Consider the following 15,822-nt stretch of genomic DNA (forward strand, 5'->3'; position numbering starts at 1 on the left):
AAGGGCTGAAATCATCGGGGACTCCGAAAGAGGGTCACTAAATATGCTAGGCCTTTAGACCCAGGCTGTTTGTTTACAGTTAAAAAATATGCTTCTAGTTTTTCCGGTATTGGCTATAGACATTTGTTTCCGATTAGCAAGCATTTGTAAGGCCGGCTTTTTCTATAAAAGAAAAATAGTTATCACTCACGCTACGCCCCTGCCACAAGCAAAAAAAGTTTTTTATTGGAAATATTTTACAGGTATACCTATCATCAAAGCTCAATTTTCGTGTTCTTATAATCATGGATATTGTTCAGAAATAGAAGAAACTCGAAAGTTTTTGACAATTCATACATTAATTACAATTCCTTGATAAATTTTCTATTATTTCCCGCTTGAAATGTAGGCTTATATTTTTCTGTTATTTGTTACAGCCATTTGAAATTTTTTAGTTACTTAATTTTAGCAGCTTTAGCATTTTTTGGCGAAGGGTACAATACTTTCAGACAATAAGTGTAAAAACTTAAGAGAATTTCGGGGCACAACACCCTATGAATGTATGATGAAAGATTCATAAATTTGGAAAATAAATTATTGATTGATTTTTCTCAACAACGTATTCCGAGATGGCATATCCTTCATGCTTTGATTTATGATGCTTCTAAAATTGTCAGTGTTCCATGGGCTCCGAGGCAGGATGGAAAGGGGGGTTCAAGGGAATATTAAGCAATCAAAACAAAAGACTTTGCAAAGAGCTCCCTTGTTTTGCAAAAAGGGGGGCTGCTTGCCCTGTGCTAATTCCCTTCTTGCATCAAACACACTTTACTTTCCGTCTATAATTTCGCTATCGATCAATACTTCGGACCCTATTTCTGCATCTCAAGGCGAAAATATACATGTGCACAACGAGCTCGAGACGAAAGACAGAAATGTATTTATGTTGCTGTTGCTTGCCTCGTTTCTATTTTATTTTCCCAACTGGGCGGATATTGTAAAAAAGATGGGGAGAGAAGACCATAAATTTAAAAACAACGCTGGGGCAAAAGTAGCAATAAAAGTGCGACCTAAACAAAATTTCCTTATTTGCCCGACCGATATGTTGGCAGCCATAAATTTGCCCGACAAAATCTGTTTTTTTTTATGATTGGGGGTGCAGCACCACCCCATATACCCCCATACCCCCCAGCAGTTTCGCCCCTGGTTGGATCTGGAATAAGCAGTACAGTCTCTATCAATTCTACCCAAAGGGAGTGTTCAGGCCCAATTTGCCGAAAATGTGGGTGGGTCATCCTTTATTTACCGACAAGTTCGGAATTTCATGGATAAAGCACCTCCAGAGTACAGCCCCACTAATTCGGGGCTCGTGATGGTGATCTGATGATATTCTGAAAAAACATTGTGTACCTAACTTGAATTCAAATAAATTAACACTTGCAGCTAGCAAAATGATTCATTAATTTGTTTCCTAGTTAACAATTTTTACTAAACTAGATGCAGCTTCTTCAAAACACAGGACAATGCCGCGTGATTTTGTGGTCGAAAAACACTAACAGTTGTTTATATCACTCATTGACATTTGACTAACTCTTTGTGAGAAAAAAAATTGATTTACTCACCAATTTGCTGGTTGTTTTTCCAATTTGACATAGCTCCACCAATGCTAAAGTATGAGTAAACTAGTCTAACGTCTTCAACGGAGATATGTACTGCTTTCGGAAGCTATTCAAAATGGCCGCCAAAACAAGATTCAAATTACTGCGCAGTGGCTTCATTTATGTCTTCCGCGCTTCCGAATGGCTGCATGCTGCACATTGAAATGTAACGTTTCTCGTGAACTCGTGAATTGATGATGCGATGACGCAGTCGGTAGCTGTTGAAAGGGGGGTGGGGAAATTAAAGTCTCAAAGGTGCCCCTAGAGCAAGCTATATGACAGGATATGGCAGAATACCTAATTCTTTGCATGAAATTACTTTGGCAAACAAAAAACTTGGCCATTCCTATAATTTGATAAAGAAACGACAACATCCAAATAACCAGCCTAGAGATGCAATCTCTTGCTAGCAAATCGCCTTTAACTGTTTTGAATTGCAACGCTTTTATCCAATACTTCAATAGCATGATTAGAAAAACGGTACGTTCCTAGAGTGTAAGTGTGGACGCAGAACGAATCGAAGGGGGAGCAGTTCAAAGGCAGGATCAAGAAGGTTCTCTTTCTCTTTACTGGCATTGACTATAATCTCGGGTACTAAATATTGAAAAATATTAACGCATTGCTTCCCTTATGCTGTTATGTTCATGTATAAGCTAATTTGTGATAATATCTCGGAAATGTTTAGGATACCTTATTGTTATTCTATTTAACTGCTCCATCGCTCCAACTCAAGGAAATGCTCCTTCTTGGCGCGATCGATTTTATTTTTTGGATTGTAAAAATAATGTAGGCCCGAGGTAGTCAATTTGACAAAGTCCATACCGACATCATGCTCACATAAAAATCTTTCATCGAAAAGAAACATCACCAGAAAGAAATCATCCAAAAGCGCAATGTTTATAACACTTACTACCAACGTAACTCAACTACAAGTACATAAAAAAATTACCCTACAAAAATACAATCTTACAAGATATATGACAACGTGCATTTAAAAAATTAGATTGAGCAAAGTGTCCCAATTATAAAGAATTATATCACAGTTTTCATTTATTATTACAACATTGTTTCTCGAATAGAACATTACCAATGCCTTATGCAAAGACGGCAGTCTATATTGTTTAAAACTTATCAAACATATTGATATTAAAGAAGGCTAACAATACATCGAAAGTATGTTAAATACGAGAGTAAAAAATCGGACGGGCTTGATTTTCTTTACGGTTTAAATCCTAAAATAGGCACAAAGATGTTAAAGAGGAGCAGAAGTAAAAGTAACGATTACGTTAAAGTAAAAATGTACTAACGGAAGAAATTTCTTCATTCTGAAAAAATTGATGTACTACACTGTTTCCAGTTGCCAATCACATGCAGTTATCAAATATATGCTGAATAAACATTCACGACTTCGAAAAAGCTAGGTATCATTTTGGTCAATTTCATTGAGTTCAACTGTTCTGTAGAAATTAAAACCATGAATGGGGCTCATGTTTCAAAAATATCTCTTGGTTAAAATGACCCTACCAGCTTCTAAGAGTTTTCTGCACTGAAAACTGTTATATGGAAATATATGTTGAAATTTCTAGTGTCAATTTTTGATTAACCACTGTACTAAATATATTGAAACGGGGTAACTGTATCATGTGGAAGGTATCGAAAGACACCATCTCAAAGCATAAACACACTTAATTTTTACTTGCTATCAAAGTTGCACTTTTTGATCACAATGAATTGCACTATATTTGTGAGCAAAAGCACAGCTATGATGAACACTTTAAAGCTGAAGAAAGCAAATAGTTGTGCAAAAAATGCCAAATTCGCCATGGTTCTACCGAACAGCCATTAAACATTATTATCTTCCATAGCAAAGCTTCCAATCTCATTTAAAGCCAAGAATATACAAATTTTAGCACGAAAGCTGTTACATTTTTTCCATGCTTATTGCACTACTCTAAAGGTGCATCATTAACCACATACATTATGACAACTTCTTTAGAAAATTTGACGGAACCCAACCTTTTTTCACTCCGATCATACCCAGCCACCATCCTCCATCGTCCTTTTGTAGAATTTTGATATTCTCGCCTGCTCCAAAACTTAGCATTCCTTCATCGTTGTCCCTATATTCTGACAATGTAATATACACATCTTTAGGGGGCGAGCTAGGACGTGGAGGGCCAGGACTTGCACGGTTTGGTGATGTTCTCGGTCTTTCTGGTGGTGTCGGGCTTTTCCCACTTCTTGGCGTCGGCGGCCGGTTCGGTACGAAAGGAGATACTTTGCCGCCAACATTTACAGGAGACGGGCTGGGTTGTCTATGGGGCTCAGATATCTTTCGTAAATTTGGTTTAACAGCAGCAGAATGACCTGTTGGTTTCTCGTCAACTGAGTGTCTTTGAGAAATCGGGCCTCCTAAGTTTTTCCCGGCAAAAGCGGCTCGAAGCTCTTGTACCGACACTGGACTTCCTTTTTCATCCGCGCCAGTCTTTGAGGCAGACCTCGGCTTGGGTACAGGGGAAATCCTCGCTTGGCTAGGAGATTGACTTACATCTTGTTTAGCTAGATCAACATTCTCATATGATTGTGCTATCCAACTTTTTCTGTCTGGTTTCGGTGGAGCTAAAGAGATTTCTAGGACCTCCGTTGTGCTTCCACCTACGCTTGGTATTGACTTTTTAACAGGAACTTTCTTCACTTTCTGTAAATAGGTTGATGGTGCCCATCCCTCTTCAGCTCCTATCTTAATAAACCACCAGCCTGTTGTGTTCTTTTCCAATATCTGAACGGTTACACCCTCTTTGAAACTGATCCCTGTATCGTCAGAATTTTCATAAGAGCCTATAGTGACGTAATGTTCAATATCAGATGGCACTATCGGATTATTATTATTCTGCTCCCTTCCATTCTCCTCCACTTCCCTGGCTGGACTTAATTTCCTCACATTTTGATAGATATCATCTTCTGAGAAAACGACTTCTTCTTTTCTTCTGCGATTTAACAAATCTGAAGGCACCCAGCCCTGCTCGCTACCGACCTTTATCAAGGTCCAGCCATTTGGCGCCCTTTCGATTACTTGATATGCTTTGCCTCCCGATAAGCTGAATTTCTTATCACCAATATTTAACTGGTAATCTTGCAATGCAACGTACTCGTGTTCTTCTCCAGATGGCCCACTTGGCATTCGCCTTACAACAGTTCTCTAAAAAATAAGCACTTTTAGAAATAGTAGTGAATGAAGTACGCTTTAATAAGAAGAGAAGTGACATAATTTGAGACAACTAAATTTTGGACCATGTTATCAATTGACAATTTAAAGGTAAGATCTTCAACTTAATTTCACGGGCATATTTATTTTACTCTTGCTTATGGAATTGATTCAAGGAATTTCTTAACATTAATTCAGATCATAGTTTTTAGAGAATATTCATCATTTGAATTCAGAATATGGCGATTTCAAGGGGAAAATGCAGTCACAAACTTGAGAATACAAAACTGTTACTGGAATGCACTGTATATCGATAAAAACATTGATAGCAAATCCGTCCATGGGTTCTACTTGTATTTGACTTACCTTTACTGTTTTCCGTCTTGGAGGAACTGAAACGCCGCTCTTGTCTGGAAAGAAGATATTAAGTATTTACTCTAATTAACGCCGGATCTTGAATAAATGTCGTGCAATTTCTGTAGCTTAAAAAACGCTGTCTTGAGCAGGTTCTGACAGATATTTAGAAGACTTAATTTTAAGTAGGGCAATCGTTTCAAGTAAATAGTGTACTGATATGGCAACAAATCAAGTTAGCAGAAATAGCCATAAGTTTCAGAAATGAGAAAAATTAATGAATTGTTAGTTCAGCAAATTATCTTGACCAACAAAAAACAAAATATGACTAACATAAAATTTGATTGCAGTTAACATATAAACACCGGACCAGTCATGAGTATGTGGTTATTCGAGTAATTACGGTGAATCCAGTTTGAGAATGGTAAGGCACCTGCTCAGGTTTTTAGTCAACACAATTTCTGGACGCTAAATTTGCTTTTTAGAGCAAAAATATCAAAAGATCTGTTTTGTGCAATAAGCAAAGTGAAACAATCTGTATTAGTGTGGAGTGATCGATGTTGATTTTCGTAAATATTAACTTGTGACATTATTTCCTTGGCCTTTCGATATTCAGATTTCCTTGGCAGTTACCTGTGATTTTTAGACTTTCACGATCTTTTACAATGCCATCATTCAATTGCTGGGCTCCCAGGTTAAGATGCATTGCGTTTTTCAAATGGGCTCTTGGGGCCCAACCTTTCTCCCCGCGATACCTACAAAGGACAAGATAAATACATCAACTAAAGGCTATTTAGAGCCAAACTTTAACACTTGCCTTCTACTTGATTTTCATACCATTTAAAGAGCCAATTATACCACTAGAACTTTCCCTCTAGGGGCTATTTCAAACACCAAATAATTGTTCAACAAATAATTGGATTTATTTTGTAAAAGTGAAGAAATATCTAAAATAAAGAGAACTGGTGTATTATGGTGAAAATTCCCTCAGAATAAAATAAGCTTCGGGAAAAACACAACAGCGAAGAATGCCTTCAGCGGCCAGCGAGTGTTTAGTAGCAGCAAAGCAAAATGGCACACTTTTTGCAAAAATAACATACAGCAACAAGGTATCAAGAAATGTCAATATGGTTTTTTCATAACATGCATTTCTGGACGTGCTCTGGTTGAAAGCAACTACCTTATAACTGCATCTTTTGAATTCAGTTGCACCTTAATCTATCTATTTCAGTGTTGCAACGTTCGAAATAGGATGCTTGCTAATTTTTATGGATTCCTAGAATCGATATCTATCACATGACGATATCAGAAGTACACAGACGTCTGAAAATGTATTATATTTTACTACAAAGTACCTCAGTTCCATACAAAGTATTTTTTGGCAAAAATGACTCATACCTTACTTCCCACCATCCGTCCATTCCTTTTTGTATGACGCCAACAATCGCACCCAGCTCCAGATTGATTTCATCGTCCATAGACTTCTTAAAGGGCTTTACGCAAACAAATTTCTCCTCTGTTAAAGTAATGATAACAACAGTAATAATAAGGACAAAAGGATCAGTGAATCTCAGTGAATATCAAGTATCTTTAATGGAAATATCTGATCTATCGAAAATGAAACATTATAAATAATGTTATGACTAATCAAAACTAAATATACGTTTTTTATTAACAAACCTGAATAAATTATTTTCGTATCTTCATACGGTGGCGATCGAAAGCAGAATAATCAGTGAATTCAATTCGAGACAGCACCCGTTTCTAACTACAGATAGCACAATTGATTTTCTAATTTTTTCCAAGCAGATTAGTTTCTCGATAATTCATTCTTTCGAATTTCTATTGGTCAAATGTATTGCTGATTTTGTCTTTCTCGTTGATGTTTAAGCACTCTTGCTTTAATATTGCTGTCTTGCTGCATATGAATCTTACCATTTGTAGCAACAGCGTTTCAAACTTGATAATGTTATCAGTACGTCTAGGAAATTAAATTCAGGTTCTACCTATACTTTATCAAGTTACATTCAATCTATCGAGATAATATCTAGTTTGCATACCAACTAAGCACTTTTCGACCAGGGCTTCTTCCTGATTTCCATCAACTGGTTCTAAATACGAACATGGAACCCAGCCTTGCTCGTCTTCAAGACTCACAAAAAACCATCCTTTGGAGACAAAAAAAATTGCAAGTGGGAAAGTTGTCCATATTAATACAGAAGAAACGATACTGGTGCATTTTAAAAAAGGAATGGTTGAGTCGAACGTCAAAAATCTGTTGTAACAGTAATACAGCAGCTTTTAAGACATGGTAAGTGTACCATAGTTACCTAAGCAATCAACATCACTCAAGATCAGAAGGGCAACATTTGGGAAAAAAATGAGAATATAGACAAGATACTTAAGTTTTCGGCGTTACAAAATGTTAGCATACCATTGTCGCTTTTCTCGACAACTTCAACAACATCTCCAGCAACTAGGCTTATCTGCCCTTTGCCGCACTTTTTGAAATCCGACACGGCAACATACTGCTCCAGCACAACAGGGTCAGAAATGACGTCAGCTTTCTTTTTGCCATTAATTTTTCTACTGCCTTCTCTGAAATAAAGAGATGCTTAGAGTAATTACATGCTATTCTATACGGCCTTTTTTGCAAATAAACAACAGAAAAGAGCTTATAACTATCAAAAACCTACTTCGTTAGGCTGTTTGTAAGACTTCCGATGTCATCCTCTGTCGGCTCAAAAAACGTCGTGACGATCTCGCATTGTAATATTTTGCCTGGTAATTTAATGAGGTTCTAGAAGATAAAATTGGTAGGCCATAAACCATTGAAAATAGTAGCATGGTATTCTGTCTGCTTTACTGAATGAAGAGCAATTGTAGAAAACTGTTTGCACAAGCAGATTCATTAAGGACGGTAAAAGCAGAGTTCAGATGTGAATAGGTTTTGGTTTGGTTATTGGAGAAGACTAAAGGAAAAAAGAATTTAAAGAGCCACCCCCAGAATACATTTCAACGTTTTTCTGAAGAAGGAAAGGAACTGTTTAAAACTCTTTTTAAAAGGAAAGTTGAACACTTGATTAGCTGTATGTTATCTTTTGAATAAGATAATGAAAATGAAAGGTATTCACAAAAAAGTACAGAAAACCCTCTATTTAATCTAGACTGGAAAACTGTTCTAATTTATATTTTGCAAAGTATTGGCCAAGCAACCTAAATACGAAAGTGACGATACAAGACGATTAAGAAATTAATTTCAGGCTCGCCTGGAAATTCTTGATGTAAGATGGTTCAGACGTGCATCATATCAAACTTACTGCATAAAATAATTTTGATATATGTTTAGAAACATCCCTGTTTTGCTGAAACCTAGAACTTAGATATTCTCTGCCCTATAAACCTGTTCTCAGCAGCTTGTCAAATGCAAGCATGAGCATAGAAAACATTCTTCGAAAGAAAGATTTGTTGAGCAGATAAATTTTTTGCAAATTCATTTATAATTAAATAAGTAGCACAGAAATGTGACTGATATTACCTTGCAGTATTCTTCCAAAGCAGTCTTTCGTTTTAGAGCCACTTCACGCACGTTGCTCCGGAACAGGACTTTTCCTATGGAACAAGACAAACATCAACTGTAGATCTAAGAATAAAGGCTATAGATAAATATTCATAAATATGAGATATTTAAAATCTTCATAAAATAAATTTGGAACAAAATATTGACTTTTGGGTTAATAAGGGGCAGATCCACAGAAAACTTGAAGGAGGGGCAATTGGTGGTGGGGGCGCTGGAAAATTTTAAAAAATTGATGATGAGAGTACGCTGTATACAACATTTTAGATCCATTTCGGAATTCGGAATAAGCAACAAAACTTTGCGGTAATCCTTGAAGCAAATTAACCTATCGGTCTCAGAAACTTTTTCACCTGATTCTCATTCTTAAAAAGAAGCGCGCAAATTCCAAAAAAGGAGCGCCAGACTTGCTTCAACTCGTCGAGGAAGGGGCAACTGCCCCTAGTTGCCACCCCCCCCCCTTAAATCCGCCACTGTGTTTAATACTTCTCAATGATTGACAAAGGCAGTGTATGCTAAAGCAATTGCGAAAACACCCGCAGGTTCCCTTAAATTTTAGTGTTTTTGATTTGGAGAGAATATGGATCCCATTGACATAACTGTAAGATCTCACCGCGTCTTTAAGTGACATTAGCCTACAGCACCAGAAAATGTGAAGAGCTTTCCAATTTTCCTTATCATGAACACTTCAGAATATGTTTATCCTTCTTGATACAGAAGAAAGATATCAATTGAGAACTTATGATTTCACATATTGACACAAAGTGCAGGGTAAATAGGATTACAATCTCTTCGCTAAAAGCAAACGCCTTTGCGAAACAATTGCAGCTTCTACCTAAAAAAACTCTTTTAAAAGGAATCTGAAGCCAGTATTCTTTTTCATAGCTGTGATGGTTTAGATCAATTGTAGAAAAACTTCTTTCTTCTAGATTTTTCTTCCTCCTTCAAATTTTCATGACACAGAATTCTTTGTCAATTTCGATTAATTAAGAAACTTTGATTTTGTTGAAATAGGAAAATCTGCAAGAAATACTCTCAAAAAGAGCTTGCTCAAAATCGAGATTCTTTACTTGCAATTTTAAAGCGGAATTTAAACCAAAATCTCCAAGTAAATGAGGCAAAACATTTAAGTTATCTTTATTTGACAATAGCTCATGAGGTATTTTCTAATTCCTGACAGCTTACATACGAAGGCCATTGGTTTTTTAATTCAGTTATACCATGATAAAATAAAAGGTCTGTTATTTCATATTGGTTATACACACTGTGTATTTCGCAGCATTATTTTGTCAATGATTATTGATCCACTTTTCATATAACGAACGACCAATTTACCTGGCAAGAATGGCAATACTCTGTCAGCAGGGTTTTTCACTCCACCTTCAACTGGGAAAGCGTCAATAAGACTAGTCTGTAAAGAAAATTGCAAATGTTTTCACAATACACTTAGAACAGGGGTGAAATATGACAAATAACGTGCCCTGGATCGGGTCCAGTGTTTGCTATTTAGAGCGGTGTCTGCTAAATAGCTTCCTGTTTTCTAGGGACCCGCTTTTCTAAGACGATTTCGAAGAACTTCAAAGGTAAAATCATATCGATAAACAACAGCAAAAGGCGAAAAGGATGCATAAACAGGAAGACACAGAGAGGGGAAGTGTATCACATCAAAATAAACGCTATTTTTTTAGTTTGGCAAAAGAAAAAAACGCTTGTAATCCAAAAGTTAGCTTGTTGTGAGGTAGGAACAAACGGATACTGGGAAGAGACAGAAGTCGAACTGAGTCAAGGATGGCGCTATGGGGTGTAATGGGGGGCAGCTGCCCCCCCCCCAAAAAAAAGGTTTCTAATGACACCCCGTCGGCAGCCTGTTATAAGAAAAGGAAAAGAACTGTTGGCACTTTAAAACTGTCAAATGAGGAATTTACCTTTTTTAAAAGAACCGTTAAATTAAAGTTCAGGCTGGCTTTTTGGCTTCTTGAATCATGAGGGTGTTAGCAGTGCAATTGCTAAATATTGTGCTTAAGGGGAGTGAGTTTTCAGGCACCTATTGCAAACAAAGTTTGAAAAATTCAGCATCAAAGCACCTATAGATGGGAAAAACTTTATTCAAAATAACATTTTAAAGTACCTCAGCCAAAGCTGGTTTTTAATCTCTTGACCAATTTGAATCATTTAAAAATGACAAATTTGAAGCCTTGTGTTTTTTAAAATTGTTCTTGCGATTAAAGGTTCTATCAAAATATTTCGCCCAGCTCAATGATATATTAGGAATCTGAGAGACATCAAATAAACAGGGCCGCAGAAAGGGGGTAAAGGGGCAAAATTCCCCAGAGCTTGAAGGGGCAAATTTCCCCAGAGCTTAAAGGCTCTATGGGGGCCGTATAAAGTAATTAATTCAATTTTTAAGAATGGAATTACTCAAACATATCAAAAGTATGCCGAGAATAGTGAAACATTTCAAACAAGAAAGTGGCTGCAAGAAAATGGCTCCTAGAAATATTCATAAATGTTTTCTAAGCTAAAACCAAGGGAGTGGTCGGAAAGTTTTTCTGCTCGCTTCGCTCGCAGGGAAGTCTCTTCTGGTGTATTGCCCCCGGGCTTGTGATGATTATTAAATCCATAGCCATTTTCACTGTCAACAAGATATTTCCATGATATTCAGTCAAAGCGGGCCAAGATATCCAAAAAGCAAGATCATACTGTCTTTGGCAGAAACCAAGCAATAAATGCCTCAAACTTGCTTAGCCAGTAAAAGACGTACTGTACAAAGATCTACTAGCTGGGAACACCAAAAAATTTGCATATCAAATTTTTGTAATTTGAAACGCTGCTTTAACGAAATTGTTAGTTTAAAGAATGTATACACGATTTGATTGACGGTTAAAAACATTTTTTCATTCATTTTCAAAACATTTTAAGAGTTAAAGAAACTGTGAAGGGGAGTTCATGGAACATGTCGGCAGTTGTATTATAGTCATCGGCACTTGAATTTTACTAAGATTTTCGGCACATCATGGTTTAGTTTTTAGCGCCACCCCTGAACTAAGTTATATAAAAAATCATAATGCTTCGCTACGCATTGTTTACAAACAAGCATAATCGGCTCTGGTTTTGTATTCAAACTCAAACAAGGAAAGATTACAAAGTAACAGCGACAGGAAGAAAGGAAAGTGACGTTGGCTCATATGTTTGCGGGTGCGTTCTATTAACCGGCCTACGCAAGTAGGTTCACAATGTGGGTGGTTCCTCTATAAAGACGTTATTTACATAATTTTTGGGACAAAATACCAAATCGACCAATATTCATTAAATTGATGAATATAATAGATGAGTTTTTACAGTCTCTCAAAATAATTTTTTTAAACACTGGAGCTAAAAATTAGGAACCATCGGTCTTGAAAATTCAATCACAATTAGCACGAGTTTTTTTCTGTTTCGATTACAGTGTCTAATAATTTCCTGTTTGAAAACCACTGATTGAATTTCAATGAGTTTTTAATTTATGGCTTGATGTGTACAATGAGAAAATTTATACAACAACCGAGTTTCTTATACAGATTATTTGCAAATTCACACGAACGCAACATTTTTGTTACATAAAAATTGAATGTGTTAAAAGTGCAAAGGGCATGGCACGTGGGCGATAACTTAAAAGCTGAAAAAATTAAAAGATCTTAGATATTCTTTCAAAAGTTGGCAGTATTTATTCAATTTAATAAGTAAGTTCACATTTTTTCGTATGTGATGAACTGAGATTTTCTTTATTAATAACAGAGTTCTATTGCATAGAGATTCTCTGTTGGGGAATTCCCCTTTGATTACAGATCGCTCTCTTGATTTGGGCTATGTGAAACTATGTCCACGGGAGTGGGCAGTCACCTTAGAAACTATTATACAACAAAAATAGAAAACAAATACATGTAATAGAATAATTAAACTACAGTGAAAATAAGTTTCATTGACCATAAATTGACTTAGGCCCTGGTTCTTTCACCCTGGTTTTCTCTCTTTCTGACATTTTTTACTAAATTTGAAGCAGTTGCTAATAAAATATAGGGGTTTAGTAGCTAGCTGAGGGTGCAGGGGGTGAACACATTCACTTCCTCATTAGTTAGTTTGTGAATCTTCAGTTGTTCCACACAATCCATTGTTGATCGTCAAAAAAGACTTTTGTTAAGTAAAATAGCACCAAACATTTCTCCATCTTTATCATAGTCTGTAACTTTTCTAGAGGACCCTCCACCCCCTGATCTGGCAAATCAAGCTACCCCACAGACTCCCAAACAGAGAGCTTGTTAAGATGTTGCAACCACTCCATCAAACTGTGCTTCATGACTTCTTCAGAGAAGGATGTTTTAAGAAGGTTTAGGGGATATTTTTGGTTTGGTTTTATATATATTATATTGAATGATTTGGCTTCAAATCAACTTTCAAAATGCTTCAAAAACAGCTGACATTAGACACAGAATATGTGAAGCCATGGCCCATAAGATGTTAGACATACAACAACTTTTTGAGAATGCTATTTTGTTCAGGTCAATGGAAAATCAATTCAACATTTACGTGTTACCTGAAAGGTGAAAAAATGGCTGTATCTTCTGTAAATCACATTTTGTGTACCATCGTTCCAAGTTATTTCTAGCACAAATACCTATTGAAAAAAATGGGTGCTCAGTAGAACAAGTTGTTTACCCTGCAAATGAATGCAACCTTTCAAAAAGATCTTCAAATGAGAAAGAGATAATCACAACAATGTTAACTTGAATCCTTAAAACATTTCAATCCTGCAGATAATACATTAAAAGGCACTATGTCCTGATGCAATTCACTGGCCTTTTACCGCTTAAGCAGTAGCCAGATTTTTCAAAAAAATATAAAAACAAGGATCATTTTCATGTTTATCCTACTACTTTAAATAAATCATAGTTAAAAATTGAAAAACCAAGCATCCCTCCCTAGAGACATGCCTGAAATTGTCATAGAGGAATAAAGTTTATAAGAATATTAAGACTCAAATATTCTAAAATTTAAGAAGGCATCAAGATTAAAAGTCAGGCCCACAAATTTTGCCAGTATGATTCTCTGTGTAATAAAAGTTTTTCTCAATAATTGCAAATTCTAAATGGCTTTTTGAACTTCCAATTTCCAACAGGTCTGATTTTCACAAGTTATTGTGTGACTTAATGCAAGTTTTAGGCAACATTTCAAAATTCTGCCAAAGGATATATTTTTTGTTGCCTTATCCAGCCTCAGAATAATGAATAATAATAACAACGATAATTAGTTGAAGGGATACTTGAAATTTTACAAAAGTGCCGCTTGGCTAGATATAAGAAATTACATTATAGAAAACAAAAATCATTTCTAAAAAACCGGGTGTGCCCACAAAATTGGTGTGGTCTAAAGGCTGTGCTCAACCCTCTATCTCATTTTGGTGGTAGTCAGATTTTTGGCTGGATCTGCCACTGGGTTGGACTACACAATAGACCTATTTCAATCAATCCAATCTGCAATGTCTAATCAACCAAGGCTAATTTTCAATATTTTCTCAATCATAAATGCACTACAAAGCCTGTTGTAAACTCTGAATGGTTGACTGACAGGAAATAGTGCCTTTAAAATGACATTTCTAGAAATATAAACAATACAACATAAGTGTTGTTTTTGGAAAATACTGAAATTTATATCATGCAAGCAAATACCCTTTAGTTGGAAAAAAAAGTTTTAGCTTACTTTATCCTTGAAAAAATTTCTCAACTTCCCAGGGTGCATTCCATGATCTTAGGTCTGAAGATCTTCTGTGTACACCCAGGTTTTTGGCGTTTGCCGTGCAAACCAATAAAAAAATTGTTTGGCATACTTAAAATGTTCGTTAGTTGGCATGCTAAACATGAAGCCATGTACATAGTTAATGTAAAATAAAGACTCATACACCACATTTTTCTCTAATAATCAATTTTCTTTGTCTGGCGCAACAATGTTTACAGTTTTACTAACTCAACTGCTTTTTTATTTTTGGCATACCTAAACAAATGCCCTGGTGGACCTTCGACATACAGTTGACATGGAATGCACCCTGGTCAATTTCCAGGGCATATTTGAAAACGTACAAAAATTGGAAAACATACAGCAAATAATTGTAAAAATGAAAACACATTAAATTAAAAGAATGCAGCTCATTTTTTTAAATACAAAAAGTTGAACAATAACTAATAAATCGATAAGTTTATCTAATGCTGATATTTCATCGAAAGGAATTTTGCTAAAAATGAAAAGCTGTGTCATTTTTTGAATCGTGAAAAATACTCAGCACCATTGGTCACATGCTGAATACTGTATAAAATTGGACTTTTTGGAACCAAACAACGGATATACTTAAAATGGTATTATCTGTGCTTGAATGGATCGACTTGGATTTAAATAGTAAACTGAGACAATTTTCAAATTGCCTGTGAATGTCAAGTCAAATCCTCCACTGTTTACATTTAGCTTTTGAAAGCGGAAAGGTTTCCACTTCAACGACAGGGTCAGCCAGAGAATTGCTTTAAAATTTCACGGATTTGAAATGTTTTTCTTGGAAAATGAGTATCAAAAATACGAAAGCTGACTGCCCTGGGCTAAATACGCCGATAATCAATAAACGCATGCTGCTTCCCGCAATTTTCTACAGAATTCCCGGCTTATATCCAGCTAGATTGCACACCCACAGGCGAAATTATTCGCATACCAACATACTCACATAATGTTTAGACGGTGTTCTTCTTTTTTCGATATCCATAACGTTTATTTCCCTAATTTTCTTCTTGTTGCCGGCTTCCATGTTGTCAAACGTGATTGTTATGTTAGGCCCGGCGTATGGTGGGTGGTGTGGTAATTTCACTTCAATGCAATGTACAAAGTGACTGCGGCTTTTTAAATCTTACCAATTTAATCCCTTTTATATGTATTGAATAAAGGATTGTTTTTAACAGCTCTTGTATGCAAAATGAAACTCTGTTTGCTTTTTGTTTCGGAAAACTGAGCTACAACAACCACCGACTGTGATTACTTCC

General features: G+C 36.1%; 1 protein-coding gene across 1 annotated transcript; it reads right to left on the reverse strand.

Annotated features, from left to right (window-relative positions):
* Positions 1-2,517: 2,517 nt before the first annotated feature.
* Positions 2,518-15,822, reverse strand: LOC135696367 (SH3 and PX domain-containing protein 2B). Its single transcript, XM_089112478.1, has 11 exons — positions 15,510-15,822; positions 13,341-13,421; positions 10,106-10,181; positions 8,732-8,805; positions 7,890-7,993; positions 7,628-7,791; positions 7,254-7,361; positions 6,592-6,709; positions 5,827-5,948; positions 5,206-5,249; positions 2,518-4,833 (listed from the first exon to the last, which is right to left on the reverse strand). The coding sequence occupies exons 1-11, from the start codon at positions 15,588-15,590 to the stop codon at positions 3,613-3,615; spliced, it is 2,193 nt and encodes a 730-aa protein (XP_088968604.1). The 5' UTR covers positions 15,591-15,822; the 3' UTR covers positions 2,518-3,612.

This window comes from Rhopilema esculentum, chromosome 14 (assembly GCF_057945365.1).
Source record: "Rhopilema esculentum isolate cy_ngs chromosome 14, ASM5794536v1, whole genome shotgun sequence".
NCBI lineage: Eukaryota > Metazoa > Cnidaria > Scyphozoa > Rhizostomeae > Rhizostomatidae > Rhopilema > Rhopilema esculentum.

Coding starts and splice junctions, on each gene's coding strand:
- LOC135696367 (XM_089112478.1), bottom strand. CDS start 15,590: ATGGAAGCCGGCAACAAGAAGAAAATTAGGGAAATAAACGTTATGGAT. Junction 10,182..13,340: donor GCCATTTTTTCACCTTTCAG/GTAACACGTAAA, acceptor TTTTCTTTACAG/ACTAGTCTTATTGACGCTTT. Junction 4,834..5,205: donor CAAGACGGAAAACAGTAAAG/GTAAGTCAAATA, acceptor CTTATTTTTTAG/AGAACTGTTGTAAGGCGAAT.